This window comes from Aythya marila, assembly GCF_965140915.1.
Source record: "Aythya marila genome assembly, chromosome: 5".
NCBI lineage: Eukaryota > Metazoa > Chordata > Aves > Anseriformes > Anatidae > Aythya > Aythya marila.
This window is the reverse complement of record NC_139046.1, coordinates 62,428,119-62,447,329: the sequence shown is the minus strand read 5'-3', so window position 1 is coordinate 62,447,329 and position 19,211 is coordinate 62,428,119. Positions and strand designations below refer to the sequence as shown.

The 19,211-nt window shown below is 41.8% G+C and overlaps 2 protein-coding genes across 9 annotated transcripts in view; both read left to right on the top strand.

Moving 5' to 3' along the window:
• DENND5A (DENN domain containing 5A) overlaps positions 1–5,886 on the top strand; it is a 62,634-nt gene extending 56,748 nt beyond the window's left edge. For all 3 annotated transcript variants that reach the window (XM_082762657.1, XM_082762655.1, XM_082762656.1), the window contains 2 exons: positions 982–1,150; positions 1,848–5,886. In XM_082762657.1, the coding sequence (XP_082618783.1) occupies positions 982–1,150; positions 1,848–2,031 (353 nt within the window). In that variant the 3' untranslated portion in view covers positions 2,032–5,886. The remainder of the gene's footprint in view (positions 1–981; positions 1,151–1,847) is intronic.
• Positions 5,887–11,238: 5,352 nt separating this feature from the next.
• The window catches only part of SCUBE2 (signal peptide, CUB domain and EGF like domain containing 2), a 41,887-nt gene continuing 33,914 nt past the window's right edge, over positions 11,239–19,211 (top strand). For all 6 annotated transcript variants that reach the window (XM_082762145.1, XM_082762144.1, XM_082762142.1 and 3 more), the window contains exons 1-4: positions 11,239–11,374; positions 12,517–12,639; positions 14,139–14,264; positions 17,232–17,366. In XM_082762145.1, the coding sequence (XP_082618271.1) occupies positions 11,275–11,374; positions 12,517–12,639; positions 14,139–14,264; positions 17,232–17,366 (484 nt within the window). In that variant the 5' untranslated portion in view covers positions 11,239–11,274. The remainder of the gene's footprint in view (positions 11,375–12,516; positions 12,640–14,138; positions 14,265–17,231; positions 17,367–19,211) is intronic.

Below are 19,211 nucleotides of genomic sequence, written 5' to 3'. Positions count from 1 at the left end.
TGTTTGTGTCTTTGAAACATATCCATCTGTGTTCCTTATCGTTGCCACTGTGTCTCAGCTGGTGTGAACAAAATACTTGTCAGAGGCATCTCAGCAGATGAAATGCTTTAAGAGCTCTTATGTCCTCGTATTGTTGAAAGAGTATCTGTCTTGTGCCAGAGTTGACACTGTACTTGCACAGTAATTGGACTGTGTCCTTCTAGTAGCAGTGGTGTAAAATTCCCTAGCGTGGAAGTTTTTAAATAAGGTGGTGAGTTGGCATATGGCCACCTTGTTCGTAAATCAGCATTGTGAAAGCAATAAATGGTGCTTTTAAGAGGTTGAATTGCCTTATAAAACATAAGTGGATCTAGTGCTATTTGTACTTAGTGGACATTGTAATAAGGGGTTTATAAGCATATATTTTTCAAACCATGCTCTGTTTCCTTTGTCACAGTGCTGAATAAGTCAACTGAATACACAAAGAAATAGGCAAAAAAAAAATACACAGAAGCAAATACACAAGAAGTGCACAGAAAATGAGTTACTTTTAATAGTGTTTCTGTGTTTTTGAATAGGTGTTTCAACATAATTCTTGACCTTATTTTGTCATATTACTGTAGCATGACAAAGTTAGATACTAAAATCACTTTAGCTCTGCTCAGGGGAAAGGAAGTGGAATTCCAGTTTTATACAGAGGGAACAACTAAAGTGACAAAAAAAAAAAAAAAAAGCCTAGACATAATCACCTAGGAAACTTATGGACAAGCTTTGACTTTGTGCTGATTTGCTATTTCTCAGATATGGGTATCATATAGCGTTATGGATTTGTGCCCTAACTTATGGGGAAAGCATTATACAGTGAGGTGTTTTTAAATGTAATCATCTAAATTTGAAGGTCATTGTGCGTAATACTTTATTACAAGCACTGGAGCACAGTATTTCAGCTATTTTAGGATTGCTATTACCCTGATGAAACTTATCTTCTACTATTCTTTTAAGAAAAAGCACAAACATATTATGAGACCCTTGAGCAAAATGAAATGGTCCCAGAAGAGAACTGGCAGACAAGGGCCAGGAATTTCTGTCGTTTTATCACTGCTATCAACAACACACCTAGAAACATTGGGAAGGATGGCAAGTTTCAGATGCTGGTGTGTCTTGGAGCCAGGTATAAAGGAACTTTTTTATTAATACTCTTAATAAAATGAAAAATATGGTGCATGTTAGTAAGATAAAGCCACACAGATGCTGGGTTTTGCAGTTTGGTTGTTACTTACAAAGTTCTTTGATGTAATGAAAGAAGAATCAAGTGAAGGAGGCACTGACCAAGTTCCAAGGTATTGGAATTATGGAGAAACTAAGATACGCAATTGCATATCTTAGAGCTGAGCAACTGAATCATGAGAGAAGGGTACTGGTCTGAATAGCCTCCCTCTCCTAGCTAGCAAGGTTGGAAGATAGAAGCAGAAAACCATCAGTCATCGAGGCCTCTTCAGCTCTTGGCTGGGTGAAATCCCACCCTCCAACTACTCGTTGCAGGAGATGAGTAGGAGAGAAACCAGGACTATTTAGGAAGCCTCTTGACTCCAAGGTGGTGGAGCAGGTCAGTGACACCAGGCCTTCCTGGGGCTTCCAGGACCTCCTGGGAGCCGTATGTTTCGATGTGAGGGTGAAAAGCCTAGAAATGCTTCTCTTTCATGAGGATGTGCCGAACAAGTGCCACAGATAGTTGCTTCCCCTTGCCTTTATAGAAGTATATGGACAAAATGGTAAGTCTAGTTGATAGGCAAAGTACAAAAATAATGTCATTGAAAATGAGAAATTAACTTGGCTTTATTTTTATTTCCAAATTACCACTTTGTCAGAGACCACCTCTTGCATCACTGGATCGCCCTGCTTGCAGACTGCCCGATCACAGCACAGATGTATGAAGACATAGCACTAATTAAGGACCATACTCTTGTGAATTCATTGATTCGAGTGCTGCAGACCTTGCAGGAGTTCAACATTACGCTGGAAGCATCTCTTGTCAAAGGAATTGATATATGACCTCTTGTCCCACAACAAAACAAAAACCCACAACTATGTTTAAAACAGCAACAACAAAAAAAAAGCAACAAGGAGTGAATCACGTTAGTATGCAAGAGTTCTGTCTGCCAGTACATTGTATTGTGAACTTGTTCATGGCCCTAAAATACAACTTTGACTTTTCTTGAAGAAAACTCCAAAAGTAGTACAGGCAAATGGATAGAAGCTGTAAACTCAATGTAAAAAAGAGGATTTTGGTATAAATCTATTTTAGAGTTTATTTGCTGATTTGCTTTTTACACACTTTCATGTGAAAGAGATAGAGATGAGTATTGTGCAGCTTATTTTAAAGCTGCAGTATTTCCTTGCCATAGAAAATGTGCAGTGAGCCTTTCAGCATTTTGTGAACTTGCCTTCAGATATGCTGTATGTCATAGACCCCAATATATACACTCCATTTCTGCTAAGAAGGTCATTCTATAGTTTTTAAACTAATATTTTATATATTAACATTATTACCAATGTTTGATTTTTAACGTGTTGGGTCACTGTTCTGCTGCAAGGGAACTACAAATTCTCATGTGTGCTTTTTTAATAGCTCCAAGGCACTGACTTGTCAACAAATCATGTTTTTTCCTTTATTTTTGTTGTCAGTATTATTTTTAGTGAATTCTGGGAGACTGAACCGTGAAGTGCGCAGAGATTGAAGTAATATTTTTCATATTGGTACATAATTGCACAGAAGAAATTAAGCGTCTTTTTTAACTGATGTTTTTTATTTATTTAACCTATCATTGTGTTTTGTAATTTTGTCTTTAAAAAAAATCTTCTATGATACAACTGGCTATTGTATGTTGCAATTCAGAATTGACAGTGCAGCCCACTTAAATCAAAAACCTGGAATAAGTATTTATGGTGCAAAAAGGTTTCCACTTGAACCATCCTTTTGAAGTTCGATATACAGTTGCTGCTGGTAATTCTCTTAACTGCTAATAAAGAGGAACATGGGCTTCCCAAATGCTAGATGATTAAAGAAAGATGTTTACGCCCCCACAAAATAATAATGGCAAACCTTTATTAGTTTGCTTATATCAGGATTCTTATTCTTTTCTGAAATTACAGTAAATAATAAGTTTTCTTTCCCTTTTGAATGGATATATCTGGAGTCCTGTTGTCACAGCTTGCTTCATTTGGCATGTTTTTGCTTTTAGCAGAAAGCTTTAGTCCACTTCTACAATAAAACAAACATTTTGAAAGTTTTATTTATTGAAGAGCTGGAAATTGGTGAATGCCTAAAGACATCTCTGTTCATTTGAATCCTCTGATAAAAATCTCTTTGAAGTGAGTATGTGATTTAACAGGCTGAATTATCAGCATTACAAATTACTGCACTGAAATTCAGGACTATGTATTTAAGAGGTCTCCACTGTATAAACTTATCTCAGTGTTGTCCTTCTTTCGAGAAACAGTCCAAGTTTTTCAGTTCATACAATGTTGTAGTAGCTTTTCTTTACCTACAGATTAGTGACATCTTGTTAGTTTCATTTCCATAACTTACAAGTATAGCACATGTATTAAATCTTTTTACTATTTTTACTTTTGTCCTATTTATTTCTTTATTAAATGGAGAAGTTCCTTTATCACTACTTTTTTTTTTTTTTTTTTTTTTATTAGAGCCAGATTGGCATTATAAAGATGCAAAGGCAACGTCCAAGCCACTCCTTAGGCTGGGTGGATATGAATTCTTTTGTAACATGGGGCTTACAGTACCATTTCATGGAAGTATTCTGTGTGCAGTTTTTTTCAGTCTTGGAAGGGCAAAAATATTCTTTATTCTGAGAATTTCATGTATTCAACTTAATATTTTGGGAGAATCTTTCTACACTTGCCCCGCATTTCTTATTTATATAGTAGTTTTATATACAGTGCTTTCAGCTATATTTATAATAATTCTATGTAGGCTTGTAGGTTCTCAGTATGCCTGATGAAAAGAGGGCTGGATTAACTGTTTTGACCTTATCAAACTAGTTGATCTCATTAAAACCGTATCTCTATCCTAGAGCAAGTATGGATTAACTTTATCTTATATGAGGTAGTTAACCCTGAACTAACTTTTTTTCATATTTGTTCACCTTAAGTGGCACAGCAATATCGTTTTGATGGCTTGCTTTGATGTGTATCTTTTGGGCCTCGTTACGGCAATGAGATACCTAGGATACACATGGGTTAGGGTTCGCTCACGTGGTTCCCACACATGGGTTCTTTGGATAGCACCTGAGAATGAAGTGTCCATCAGCGGTGGTACCTGTGTGCTAGTTGTCCAGATGCAAAGGAGATTTTCTTCCTGGCTCCTCAGTTACTTTATTTTCCACGGGAAGGACCATTTCATGATAGACACTTCGTCACAGGGGTGACTGCGCTTAATCCCAGTAAAATGCAAAGCACGTTTTTAGCTATGGACTTCAGAGAAGCAAATCCTTTCAGACTTGGAAGAACAGTAGAAGTTTCTGGAATGTAGCAGAAAAAATGCTGGTTTTGTTGGATTCAGAGGCCACCAAGGAAGACAGACATTTGAACATAGCTCTTTGTAGCCTAGGTTAAAGTATTGGGAAGAGGATTGGCTGGCATCTCTCAAGTGCAGTTCGGCCTGTAGTAACAGCCATAATTCCTATCACTCTTTGGTGTTCACCACAAATAAGCCTCCCTCTCTCATTGATGTAGCATCAGTCCGACAGAATCGCGTTCGGATCCAGCATTTACTCCTTCCATGTGATCGTGCAGAATTGGATGACTCTTAGATAAAGAAGGAATGGTATAGTCACAGTGTTGTAATCTTTAGCTAGGGTGTTGTAAAATCCATCTCCCTTCTCAACATTTGCATTGCATTTTTTGTTCGGAAAAGAGCTACAGACAACCATAACCTTTTTTCTGTTAGTGTCCTAAAATAAGGAAGCAGGTTTGGGAGGTGTGAGTTAATGTGGCGAAAGTGATTTTTATTAATATTATTATTGCAATTATTGGGAAAATACAATGTTTTTTTTTTAACTTAGCACTGAGAGTCATGTGAGCACACATGCAGTCTGTAGGTGATACAGAAATATAATGATAAAATTGAGTAGTTCATAATGCAGTAAATATAATGCTACATTGACCAAACATGTTTACAGGCTGATATCTGATATGAGGAAAAAACAGGCTGTTGCCTATCAATTATTTGTTTCTTTGATTAATGCTATTGGAGTTGATATGATACTTTATACAGAAATAAAATGAAACTTAATAAAGACTTGTTTGAAATACTATGGTAAGTTTATACAAGAAAAAAAGCCTTTATCTGCCATAAGTTAAACATCTGACATTCTGTAGCTGAAAACACACTAATGAACTGAAGACTATTCCACAACTTTTTCCATTATCAAGAATATTTTTCAAATTGTTGAAGTGAGATCTACTAGCTGGAAGATCCATATTTTTGATGTGTTTTGAATTCATAAATATGTTAAGGTTTTATTTCTGCAGTAAAATTATTCAAAGAACTAACTTTTTCTGTATATTGTCAAAAGATTGTTGTCCATAGTGCAAGATGCTATAGGATACTTGAAAATACTTGAAGATATTGTACATGTACTTCTCATCTTTGTAGGATTTTTAATATCTTTAGACTGGCTGTTAGAAAAAGCATCAATACCTTATAAACTATATATTTTACTACGTGGGGAAATCACTGGCTTGTTTTTTTTTTTTTTTTTTTAAGGGTGGGTGTTAAAGTTTACATTATGATGAGAAAACCAGGTACTGTTTTCCTTTTCTATTTTTCCTGTGACATTTGAATCCATTGGACATTAAATGTGAATTGGACATACAAAACAGTTTACAGGTGTAGCTCATTTGCTGAATTGCAATAAAATTTGTCTTCTAACATGAGAAATAGCATTAATGTGCTATTTTCAAAAGCCTTTTAATGTAACGTGGCTAATCATCTTTTCCCTTTTGCCTGATTGCAGGTACGTTTGGAAATTTGATGTCTGATTTCATGTGAAGTTCTTGAGAAGTCCAACTTCCATTATTTTCAGTTTATGCTGTAACAATTAAGTTTGTGACCTTACAGTCTTGTTCTGTTTTGTTTTGAATGTTTTTGTATTTGATCTGTTCACCCGAATGCCTGCCTCCCTCCTTGTACCAGTGTAGTGTTCTCACGCACAGTCATCAGTCAAATACATCCATCAGTGGAAATGATGCCTACTCAGTAATCAGGGAGTGAGGAAAACAGGAGGGCAAAGGGACTAATGTAGATCTTGGAGAGCGTCTGAGTACGTGTACAGACATGTGCTCTACTGTATGTATTAGCTTTTCTCTTGCCTTAGCACAACTTCTGATCCTCATATTTGAAGAAGTTTGAAGGTGGTCTCAGAATTTTAAGTTCGGAAAAATACAGTCAGTTTCCATGTACTGTTTGCTCAACCTTTCCCTCTGTGTAAGGATCCGTAAAGAAAAGTAGAAATGATTGGAAATGTCATCTGACGCTTCTGCTATAAGGTCAAACAAGAAAACAGCACTGTCCCCATCTGAGACTCTGACCATGGCTGCATATCTGTGGCATGCTATGCCCAAGCATAATTGCCTATATTGCCTGTTTCCTGCTTGATTTATCCTATCTTTGCCCATGGCAAGATATAACTTGACAGATTGTACCAGAGCTGGAATTACTGGGTGGATGGGTTGTGCTGGGACAGAGGTGAAAATAGGGTCCCTTCTCTATCTTTTCATTCACTTTTTTTTTTTTTTTTGAATGATTTGAAGTACATAATGACATAGTGGAGCCATGTGTAATCTTTGTTCATTACATACTGCTCTGCTTATCTCACCTAGAAACTGGTTCTGTATGCTTTCCTGTGTATTAAATCTAGTTTCTAGATTGGATTGACCAGTAAACAAATGTGAGCATATCTCACTTGTGTAACTTTTCTGCTGCCGATGTTCTGAAAGTTTTTATGCCAGCTATGTGAGAAGCAGAGATAAAATCAGTTTTATTCATGTCCATCTGCTGCTTCATCCAAAATATAGTCTTCAGGGCGTTCTGCTTGGGCAGAGTGTTGGACAATTATCTGTCTCCACAGATACCTTCCAACCCCACTCACTGATTCTGCAGTCCCTCCCCATGTGTAATGGCAGCAACAGGTAAGAATACTGAATGCCACTTGCCCCACATGGTGTGATTTGTGCCATTCCTTGGTAGCCCAGCATCTGCAGAAAAAGAGCTCATCTTTCAGGTGCACTGTTTTTCCTGTGTTTTATGGAGCTGCCTTCTCTTTTGTCACCTACAGCTGGCGAGACTTGCTTATTGTTCTGACGTGCTTTATAGCAATGACTAACTTCTGCTTTGACAAATACCTGTTTTGAAGCTGATAAATACAAAAAGTAACATTCTCTGCTTGAGAACAAAGGTAAGTTAGGACTGTTCTGAAATCTGTGTCAGACTCTGAGATTGTTACTGAATGTTCTGTACCATTCAGGGAAACACTGAGGGGAAGGAGTTCTATTGTTTTCTGGAGCTATGTCTGATTCCTTCATCTCCCTCTGTGTTTTTTGTTTTTTTTTTTTTTTTTAATTTGTTTTTCTTCCACACACCCTGATCTGTGTTGGAGGGTTTTTTAAACAAAGTGAAAGAAGTTTTAAGATCTCTCATGGGAAGAAACACATTGGTGTTCCTGAGTTGTCAGTGACTGCAGCACTAACCACTGGTGGTATTGTGCTGTGGACTTGCTGGGGGAGATGCTGAGAGGATGAGCTCTACCTGCCCCATGCTCCAAGGAGTGTTTTGAGCCTTAGATAGGCTCGGGGGTATGGTTGTGAACTCAGTATGTGCTGCCAAGCAAGTGGCGGCTGTGCAAAATGCCAAGCTTGCCTGTCTTGGAAACTGAGTCTAACATCTTCCTTCCCTGGGCTCATAAGATCTGCTGCTCCTAATTCTTCCGCAGGGTGCTGTAAGGATGTCCGTGGGGCAGGCCTGGATGGAGCTCTGAGGTAAGCACAGCTTCAGAAGCACATTTGCTTCACTGTGGGTGGCCTCCGATCTTCTCCCAAGGGGAAGGAACAAAAAGGTCAGGGGCCTTGGTGAGCAAAGCATGTTGTGCAACTGCTGCCTTCACAGCACTTTTCCATGTGCCAGGTCCGAGGTGATTTTATAGAAGGTGAGGCTTAATGTCAGCCGGTGAGGAGAGTTTGAGTGTTAGGCAGGGATTGTCTGCTGACTAACTAGTCCAAACACACCGGGTTTAGAAATGTGCTGGCGTTATGATTTGTTGGTGGAGATACCTTGGGAGGTTCTCTCAAAGAAGTACAAAGGAGTTAGTTAAAGAACTGCATGGTGCAGTTGTGCACAAATCACTTCACATAAGGGAAAAGGGACTTCTTACTATGAAATCATGGATGTGTATTCATTAATAAACGTATTTTATTAAGCCCTGAAATGAGCAAGGTACAGTTTATCATAATTTCAGTGGCAGGTGTTTTAAGACAGATCCTACAACATTTGAAATATCATCAGTATATCTGATGTTTATTTTGAGGAGGTTTTTCTACCAGTGGCATAAAAAGACTTAGACAAGGAGTATAAGTTCCATGAGAAGGTCTAATAGACTGCTTGTGACCAGAGTACCCCAGATTTTCTCTCTGAGGTAAGCCATACGTATGTCTCTCTCAATCTGAAAGGCACTGTTAAATTGCACAATTGAACGCTGAAGACTGAAAGCTGTGTTATTTTATGTAGATCTCCACAACAAGACGATGAGTAGCTTGTAAAACTGTTGGATGCTAGGATGGAAATACTAAGTGCAAAACTGAGTGATTCATCTCAAAGGATTCCAGTTGTTCAGAACCCAGTATGCATATAGAGATTAGAAGATCTTGAAACTAAAGCTCTGAGGCATATGTGAAAGGCTTTGGAATAAATAAATATTTGAAGGTATTCTTTCACTTGTATGTCGGCCCTCTTCCCTTTTTTCACTGCTCTCCCACCCATGTTCAGCTTCTGTCACAAGCACTCATTCGGTTGTGTTAAATTTGGGGTCAAAATTACCCCAAAAGCAGACCCATTACTTCTCACTACATTCAAGTACAAATGAAATAGCATTCTAGATGTCCTTAAGTAAATATTTGCTTATCATTTAATAATAAAATTTAGCAAGGATTATAAAGCATAAGAGCAGTTTTTTTTTTTTTTTAAATCCCAGATCTCTGGTGTATTCAACTTTATCCAGGAGATCAGGTGCAGAATTTCCAAAGCAGTTTCAATATCAGACTGCTCTTTGACAGCTTAGTCTATATCCTTTGGTGTGAAGCAGCTTCAAGCAGAATTTAGTTTGAGTGGAGGGCAGGCGGAATCGTGGATCCTTGTGGTCCAAAGAGATCGGACAAGGTTTGCAGGAACAAGTGCCAGCTTTTGCAAGATCATAGCACAGTATGCACATTAGTACAATCGGAAAAAGCAGGCAGGCCTTCAGAAGTACAAGCCTTTCACCAAAAGTAAGCTTTTGCTTGTCAACTCCCCAAAGCCTCCATGAAACATAACTGAATGGCACTTTGGTCCACACAAGCTGAAAAAACTTGGCTCAAAACTAAAATGTTGTCAGATACCTAGAGGAGCAAAAACTTTGCTATTGATTTTAGGATCAGTATGTATAATGTATGAAAATACCCTGATTACTTATGCTTCTTGTGAAGTTTTACTGGTAGCTATTTTTTTTCCTAAGTATCTGTGATGTTATTTAATGTTGTTAATTGCTGAAGAAAAACAGTCAGTGCTGTTTGGGTTCTGTTTTTTTTTTTTTGAACAACTGCTGCTATTTATTTTTTTTCTTTCAACATACTTAAGTTCTTAGCACTCCATCAATTTCTAGCTTCCCCCTTCCAGTAAAAATCTTTGTACTCAGTGCTTGTCATCTCTCTCTGTCACTCTGTAGTTGAATAGAAACGGCTAAAGAAGGCTATAGAAAGACATCTGAGTTAAGGTCTGGGCTTCAATCTGTTTTGTGTCTTCAAAGAGATATTTTAATGGCAACCCTTCATCATAAATAAATGAGTATTATATGTTAAATTACAGCTAAGGTCCATCACAAAGAACTTCAAGATTTATGTGTAAGACATAGTTTGATTAACGAAGATAAATTTGTTCCTGTTTGTTTTCCTAGCTGTGTGTTGAAATCTTTTGATCTAACTGGGGCATTCCTAAATTTTTGTGCCACTTTTTCTTTTAGTTTACAAAAGTAAACAAGCAGCTCTGCTTTTACTGTGTCTCAGAAAGCTTTGGTTGTATGGGCTGTTTGCCTCTTCGGGGTCTCTGTTTTTCTGCTACACCGCATATGTAGATGCTGTGTTGTCACATCTGGTGATGAATTTTAACTGAATTAATACCGGTCGGGCTCCCTGAGGAACCTTGAGTGGAAAGTGCTGAAAATGTGTAACAGCTGTCCTGTAAGGTAGCTTGTAGTCGTGTGCTTCAATGGGAAGTGGCTTGTCTGCATCTGGGGGGTTGTTTGAAGAGACACCTTCACGGGCATCCCCGGGGAGAGGTGAAGTCCCATGCTCGGTTAGGATCTGTGAATTCCCACCGTGAATGTGGCTGCCTGCACGAGAGAGCGTGGAAACGGGGGAGACAGCCTTCGTCCCTTTATTACTTGACAGTAAGGGGAGCTTTGGGGTTTGTTGTGGGGTTTGTTGGAGAGCCCTTGGAGCGTTTAATGGGCAGCTTTATGCATTTATAGACGAGCTGGACTGGGGCTGGAACTGCCCCCGCCGTACAATGGGTCGTTTCTCACTGGATTTTAAAAGGGGACAACTTTGATCATTTCAAAAGCAGTGAAGCCTGATGCTGCGGTGAGACAGCGCTAATTTACAGCTGCCATTAAGGAAACAAAGACCGGGGGCAAGTTTCGCTCTGAAGATTCACCAACGCTGTGAACCCCGCCGGGAGCTGCGGCCCCGAGGCAGCTGCCGCCGGCACCCGGCGTGCTCCTGAGGTGAGGTACGGCGGGGCCGGGGCCGGGGCCGGGGCCGGGGCAGCGCCGCTCCCCGCCACACCTGCCTGTGGGGGGCGGCCGGCGGGGAGGGCAGGGGAGGCCCGGGGAGGCCCGCCCAGCCCCGGCCGCCCCGCGCCCGCCGTCGTCGGTGCGAGGCGGGCCCGCAGACGCCTCCTCCCCTCCCGCCCGGCGGCGGCAGCAGCAGCAGCAGCAGGCAGCCGCCGCCGCCGCCGCCTCAGCGCCATCCATGGGGTCCGGCGGCCGCCGCGGCGCGGCGGGGGCGCGGGCGCTGCCGCTGCTGCTCCTGCTGCTGCCCGCGCCGGGCGCCGCCGCCCTGCCCCTCCCCGGTGAGTGCCGCAGCCCCGCACCACGGCGGCACCTGGCCGGCAGCGGGGCCGCGCGGGGAGCCGTTGGCGGGGCGCGCGCCGGCCGTTAGCGGCCGTTGGCGGGCAGGTGCGGGCCGGGCACCGGGCGCCTCAGCGCGGCGGCCGCTGCCGCCGGGACCCGGGGCGCGGAGAACGCTGCGGCTGCGGCCGGGAGCGGAGCCGGGCACGGCGCGGTCCCCGCCGCACAAAGCGGCTGACAGCCGCGCCGGCAACTCGTGGCGGGGTCCGGCTGGAGAGCTGCCTGTCCCTGCCTGTCCCTGTCCCTGCCTGTCCCTGTCCCTGCCTCGCGACTCTCCCCCGCCGCCTGCAAAACCGCCGCTGCCCGTAACTTCTCTTCCCTCCTCTCCTGTCTGTGCTCCTCCGTCTCCAGGGCTCCTGCCTATTGGCGTTTCTCTTTCCCCTCGCTTCCCCGGCTCTGGAGCTGCTTCAGCGTGCTGTGCTCGGGGTGGCTGGCCAGGTGACTTGGCAGTGCTGCTCAACAGACGCTATCTCTGTATTAAAACAAAAAAAAATAAGCAATAAAAATGTGTTATTAATAGGTTACGCGTCTGTTTAATGGTAAGCCAGTCTTTTAACGTGTTGCAGGTTGGCAGCTTGGAAATTTCATTATTTCTGTGAACTCACATTCTTAGTTTAAGAGACTTTGGGCTTCCTAAGGGTGATACTATGGATGCGATGGAGATCTCTTCCAGTATTAGCTTTATGTTAACCAGAAAGATGAACAGCAGCTCTTCTCAACAGTTCTGCGAAGAGATACAGACATAGCTCCTTCTGGGGTAAACAAATTGCTGTAAAACTTCATCGGCTAAATCTCATGGGGGATCTAGCCTATAATAGATTAATGTAGATGTGTTTATAAGTGAGCACAAAAGCTTTGTGCAAACTTATCTGAACTGCATACAGGTGTATTCATGTGCGGGTACAGCCATTGGTACAGGTACAGGTTTCAGTCTATATACTCTCTCTGCATGTTTTTGTCTTGGATTTAAAATTGGTATGTGCATGCTTGCAGCCTTTTATCATCTAGTCTGTGAAACATACAGGACTTATGCCCTATTCTCCGTCTTCTGGCATCCTTTTTTGAATTTGGTATCTTTTCACAGATGTGGATGAATGTGCCCTGGGGCTTGACGACTGCCATCCAGATGCTATATGTCAAAATACCCCGAAGCTGTACAAGTGCATGTGCAAAGTGGGTTACACTGGCGAAGGGAAGAAATGTGAAGGTAAAACGATAGAATTGCTCTGCTCTGCCTTGTCTCAGTAATTGCACCTCTCTGCCTTCCTGCAAGGTCCTGGAGTGTTCTTTGGAACTGATAGAATTAGCAAGGGAAGGGCAGGTCCATAGTAGGAAGTTTCTTCTCTCTGTAAAGCAAATGTCAGCTGGGATACTGGGACTGAAATCTCGCATAAAAATGTTCTGGAGGTCCCACGTGCTACTGTGCATGAGATAGGCTGGTCAGCACCAAGTGCCCTTCACCTTGGCCAGCGTGGGACAAGGCCTTGGCCAAGTATATGGGACTCGTTCAACTTTTGTTTGCAGCTAGGTTGGTACCCAGAAGTAGGAGGCTTTGATGCTTTACTGTAGTCCTTACTTGCTGCTTATGACTTTGGGTTTTACAAATATACTAGGTACTGGTGAAGGCGCTCACCTTCAGGTTTAGGAGCTGCTCACAGTGTAATTGCTGGAGGAACACAGGGACTACATTATGAGGTTGAAACAGTGATTTATTATTATTATTATTATTATTATTTTTAATTTCTAATTGCCTCTAGCAAGCTAAAGAGGGGGAAAGAAATACTGTAGTATGCAAATGCGTAGCCACTGAAAAATTTCCTGCCAGTAGCATAGAGGTGGAACATGTTTTTTATGAGCAATTTCCTGTGATTTCCCAAATGGTGGCATATTTTCTTCTTTAATTTTTTGCTGTTCTGAAGTGGATCGCCCATGTTACATGTGTCTGAGATGTTTTTTGAACGCTTCAGAGATCTCGATGTGTGCGATACCATGCAGCACGGAGTTCCACAGAAGAATTGTGTGAAGGTGTTCAGATAAGCTTTTAGTCAACTTGAATTCTGCCTTGACAAGGGCAGACAATGACCTGTGGATACTAACTTTCTTATTTTTACTTTGTGTGCTTTCGTGCTGTCACCCTTTGATTGCGTCATCTTACTTTTGTCTGTTGCAGAGAACCTAAAAAAACAACCTCTGACTACTGATTGCTTTACCGCCACCCCCTCCCACATCATCTGGTGGCCTTTTAAAGACGGTGTTACTAAAATGTAACGGGATATTACATGTGAAAACATGAGATATTTCTGAGAAGACAAAGCAGAAAAATAAGAAATAATGCCTTAAAAGATAGGGGACGATTTGTTTTTTCAGGCTGATCTTAAAAGATCTGATTGATTTTTCTCAGTTACAAAATCAAAAGAGAAACAATTGCATGGCTTTTAGCCTAGTAATACCACTTGGTCTAATCATTAGTTTGTTTAATCAGCAGCCTTAAAAACCTTAGCCTATAAGGCTAAGCTCTGTGGGAATCTCAGGGTATTTTGTCCCTCTTTGGAAACATTTAGCAAGTAATGCGTTAAGTGTTGCCTATTTGCAAGACAATGACGATTTAGGCCAGCAGTTGCTGTTCACAGTTACACGGTCTCATCGCGCAGTGTCTATAACACTCAGGCAAGCATCCATCACGTTGACTTTTGCTTTATTCCGTAGACATTGATGAATGTGATAACGACTTCAATGGAGGCTGTGTCCACGAGTGTTTCAACATTCCGGGGAATTACCGCTGCACTTGCTACGACGGCTTTATGTTGGCTCACGACGGCCACAACTGCTTGGGTAAGTGTGCTTGTGAGCATTGCGAGTGGGAATGCTGTAACGTGTTAGCGGCGTTCCTGGGAAATGCGTGGTCATCTGTTGTGCTTAATCAGCTCGGCTGGAGGAGAAGGTCACTGATGGGAAGGGGGAATTGCAGGCGCCGATGCGCCATCCCAGTGTGGTGCTTTCCCCGTCTGAGTGAGGGTCATTGCGCTTTCACCGTTTGAGGGTAGTTGTGCTTCTCTGTTTCTGTTAAGTGTTTTGGATTAAAATGTGTGAAGTGGCGCCTAGTATTATACTAAATGGCTTTCCTTAAAAGAACACGTGCTGTCATCGTCTTTTCTGTTCCAAAGTTAACTTAGAGTCAATTCTCACGTGTATTTCTTTACCTAAAACCTTTTCTCTTGCGAGGTCTAGAACGTATGGGCTTCTCACTCTTCCAATGTCTGAGCCCTTCCTGACATGCAAGCTATAAGGAAAGGGCACACAATTAGGGCTGTGCAGTTGCTGTGTATGACAGGGGTGTTGAAGTTAAGAGGGCCTAAACAAAATGCTCAGGGTTTTCCTGGGTAGTTAATGTGAAGCAAAGTACACAACCCTGGAAACATGTTCACTCCAGGTAGCACTCCCTTGACCCTGCACACTCTCTCTCTTTCCCCACCACCCCATGCTGCAGAAACTGTCACATTTGCTTTTCCAGAGATAACTCAGTTTTTTTCTCTTCTGCTGCACATTTGTGTGTGGATGTGCATCCCTGGGCTCTATCTTCTTCTGGGTCAAATGAGAAAAGCTCTGGATTCTCCAGTGGGGATTGTGTTGAGTTTTACCGGCTGTGAGTCTGGTGCATGCCCACAGATTAACTTCGTTATAGCGTAAATGGAGGGGAGAGGGTGAAGTCACCGAGTTCAAGTATTTCACTAAAGAAAATAGAGAGGGAAGCAAACGATTTGCTGATGCTTTAACATATTGAGGACATCTTATTTTTTTCTCTCTTGCCTTTGTGTAAACACACAGTGGAGTTCAGCTGAGGTTATTAAGAAGGGCTGAAAGTGAGCTAACGCATTGCCTCTTGTAATGCCACCAAAGGGTACGTTCTCTTAGTATCCAGTAGCCCCTCTAGAACATAATTCCACTGACTTGTTTGGGATCAGAAAGACAGACAGAACATTGACCAAAATCTGCCACCTGTTACAGTACTGGGAAGCTGCTCAGTACTGCATGGCAGACTTTTTAAAATAAAATGTCATTGACATACGGTGAAGTTTTTACTGACCAGCCAATTTTTGAGATATGATGTAAACTTTAAATAAATATTTTGGTATGCAGCAGCAAATTGGATCACATCTTCTCTTAATCTGTTTATTTACTGTCTTTACACCATGGTTGCTCTCCTTTCGCACTCATTTTTGAAGATCTCAGCTGTGTGTCTGGGTTTTAGCCAAATAGACAATTACTTTTTGGAAAGAGATGATGTTTTGTAATCTTTCCAAGGGCCGTAAGGCAGAAACATCTGCTGGAGTTCAAATCTGTAGTACTGCAGGCTCATGGTGGCTGTTTATTCATGATTGTTTGGACATTCACAGCACTGTAGCTCTCTAAAATACTCAGATTCTCTGTGATGGAGATATGTCAGCCGCTCTTGTTGCTATGAGCAGGTCACATTCCTTTGCATCCCATTGGCTTACTCATTGCCTTCAGTAGAAATTAAATCTGGTGTAATGCCGCATTATGCTTTTTACTAAAAGCCTTTCTTTTTCCCCATTTTTTGGAAGGCAGCTGTTTTATGCCAGAAATGCTAAAGTGTTAAATTAAAAACATTGTACAATTATCACAGGAACAATGAACAGAACAGGGAGCAAATATAGTGTCCCATTTGAACTTGCAAATGAGACCAGTGCTTTCCCTAAGCAATGTTTTGTCTTGCTAATTTTTTTTCTAAGGTACTGAGCATTTTTGCTTCCTGTTCAAACCAGCATTTGAAAAATTGGAAAATTAGGGTAAGAAAATTATTTGCTGCCAGAGGTTACAGAAGTCTCCAGCATATAAAGGATGAAATTCAGAAGAACTGGAGACTGGGATGAACATCCTGTATTCAGAGGCATATCTGAAGGTTTTTCTACTCTTCTTTTCTCTTGGCTATCTTGCAAATTGAACGTTTCTATAATCTCTGGTATTGTTGAAGCTCTACGTATTGCAACATCAACATTGAACCTATTTCCAGAACTTCTGCTCTTGTCCTTGACTGTGGTCAGGCAACATGACAGCAGCCTTGACGGTAAGTGATGATGAACTAGAGTTGAGGGAGGAGGATAATAAACCAAACTGAGCATCAGAACATGTGATGTATGACTTGTAGCTAGAGCAAAAGCAAGGAGGAAGAAGAGGAAGGTTTTATATTTAAGCCAATCTTATTTTGAACTTGGTGTTTTTCTTCCACCTTTGCTTCAGAATGGGGATCTTACTGAAAAACACCATACATTGCTTGTTTGGGTTTGGAACCAAAGCTGTATATCACGGAGCAAGATAGGACCAGGCATGGATGCTCAACCTAGATGTAAATGCGCTAGGTTGCTTAGTGGTAGTACTCTCTGGCTGCTCTGAGAGGCAGTGTATATTCTCCTATGTGGAGTAGGGAGCTGAGGCAAGTGATGTTCTCCTACATGAAGTGTGGGCCTAGTGCAGGTACCCTGCTTCTGTCTTCCCTGAAGTTGCTCTGCCTTCTTGTTTAGTTGGCCAGAATTTCCTGGGAGCCCTGTGACTGACTGGCCAAACTGCAAACGGGAAGAGTGGGGGGCAGAAATATACTTGTGCAAGGCTGACAGAACAACAGGCTAGCCCCGGCTGCCTGGGTGGGTACCTGCTGGTTAGGGACCTGGTGTCTGTGCTGTATATTGAGCAGCTAACCCAAATAGCTGTCTCGGTGTTCATTTGTAGCGGTGATTTTCATATAGGGCAGGTACGAAGCTGATCTCTTTCTCTCTCTTTCAGATATGGATGAATGCACGTTCAACAATGGTGGTTGCCAGCACGTTTGCGTCAACACTGTGGGGAGCTACGAGTGCCGCTGTAAGGAAGGATTCTTTCTAAGTGACAACCAGCACACATGCATCCACCGCTCAGAAGGTACTGGCTGCTTCCCTCCACGCACCAAGCAGGAGTTTTTGACAAACTCCTCACGGCAAACTCTCTATAGCAGATTCAAAAGTATTTTTAGTTTGAGTTTTTTGAGGCTGTGAAGTATCTTGAAGTCCTCAATTCTTTTAAAAGGAGCACTGTGTCAGGATCTTCTAAGTGACTTTGAAGACTGTCTGCATCCCTTCTGCCCCTTTGATCCCACCCGTATGTCTGCAGCGTTATGCTTTTTAAAGGCTGTACTGCTATACTCCCAGTGTACTTTATGCTCTGTTGTGCAGCTGAGCTGTGTCCTGATCCAGGAAATGGCAATAAACTGAGGGACAGTGAGTTCTGACAGTTTCTACCGACTTCAGTTACAAGGCAAAAGCTACATTACCTCTAGGTACCTTTTAGATTCCCCATACAATGTTTAGGTTTCAGCTAAGAGATTTATTGTTTGTCAGCCCCAAAGGTATTCAAATAGTGTTCTTTGTTTTGAGTGAAACCTTTATGAAACTACCTTTAAAAGATCTGAGAGCCTTGGATGTCTAATTAGACATTGGGTTGAACAAAATTATTTTGGATGCCCTTGGGGAATACTTTAAAGTGGTTACTCAGATCAGGGAGTTGTCCATTGAACTGTACAGTGAATATCTTCCTAAGAAGTATTTAAGGCTGCAAAGCTTTCTTTAATCTAAGGCTTATCGTTGGCATGACTATAAGAGGAATCTGAGCATGAATAAACAAATCTCACTTTAAAATTCCCCATACTGAAGAGATCAGCATTTGTAGACATATATGGCCATCCTGAGATGAGTGCACTGAGGTGGCTGTCATCTGACGTAGCTGAATTGATCTTTTGTTTGAATTACGAATCTGTATTCTCAGCTTCTCTGGTATTGTGCTTGGTCTCATGGAGATCTGGTGATGCATGGTGATTTCTCAGGCCATTGCTCAGCTTGCTACTGCAGCAGGCTGCAATGGCAGGGCAAGGTTTTTCCCTTCACGTTTCCTTGCCAGCAGTGATGTGTGTTTGTGTGCATGGATGATGAATCCAAGAATGAAGATCAGTTGTTTTAACTTCTCGTCTTGTCTGATGCCAAGGGAAAAAAAGCTTCCAATTCTTCTTATTTGCTGCTTCTTGAGTATGCTAAACTCTCCTGAACTAACAGCAGCAGCATATCCTGTTACTAATAATTGTACCTTTGGAATTCTTGATACTGAAATACAGAAGTGTTGTTGGTGTTTTTAAAGCCATTTTTTTCGTGTCATCACTCTGTTTACCTCCCTCCCCTTCCCACATTACTGTGAAGAAGCACTGCATGGAATTCCCCACTTTTTTTTTTTTCTTGGGTGGGCAGGTCTGTTTTAAGCCAGATCTCATTGTTGTCTCTTTCCTCTCACTTTGTTCTCCTCTTTTCTGATCATTGCTAGGTCTCTGCCTTATGTACTTATCTCTCTGTATATCCCTTAGTAGTCCTTTCTCAAGGCATCACAGCATGGATCTAAACATTGCTGCCTAGCCCACCTATTCAGTTTCATTTCTTATCTATAATATAAGGCAGAATTTCCTTCCCTGTCTCTCAGCTCAGTTAAGAGGGCACATTCTTCTTAGTGGTCTGCAATATTGGCCTTTACATGCACAGAAAAAGAGTGAGCTGGAGTTGAAATTGGAAAAATACAGAGGCTTGAGGATGTTGTGTTCCTTCAGATGACTAGAGTAACGGGGAAGTCTCTGACTCACCTGCCCTTCCAAGTCTATTTACTCTTATCTCCTGGGTTCCCTGTCACCTATTCCAAGACAGTAATGTGGGACTCAAGGTCAGGTAGCTATTAGAGGAGAGTTTGATAATT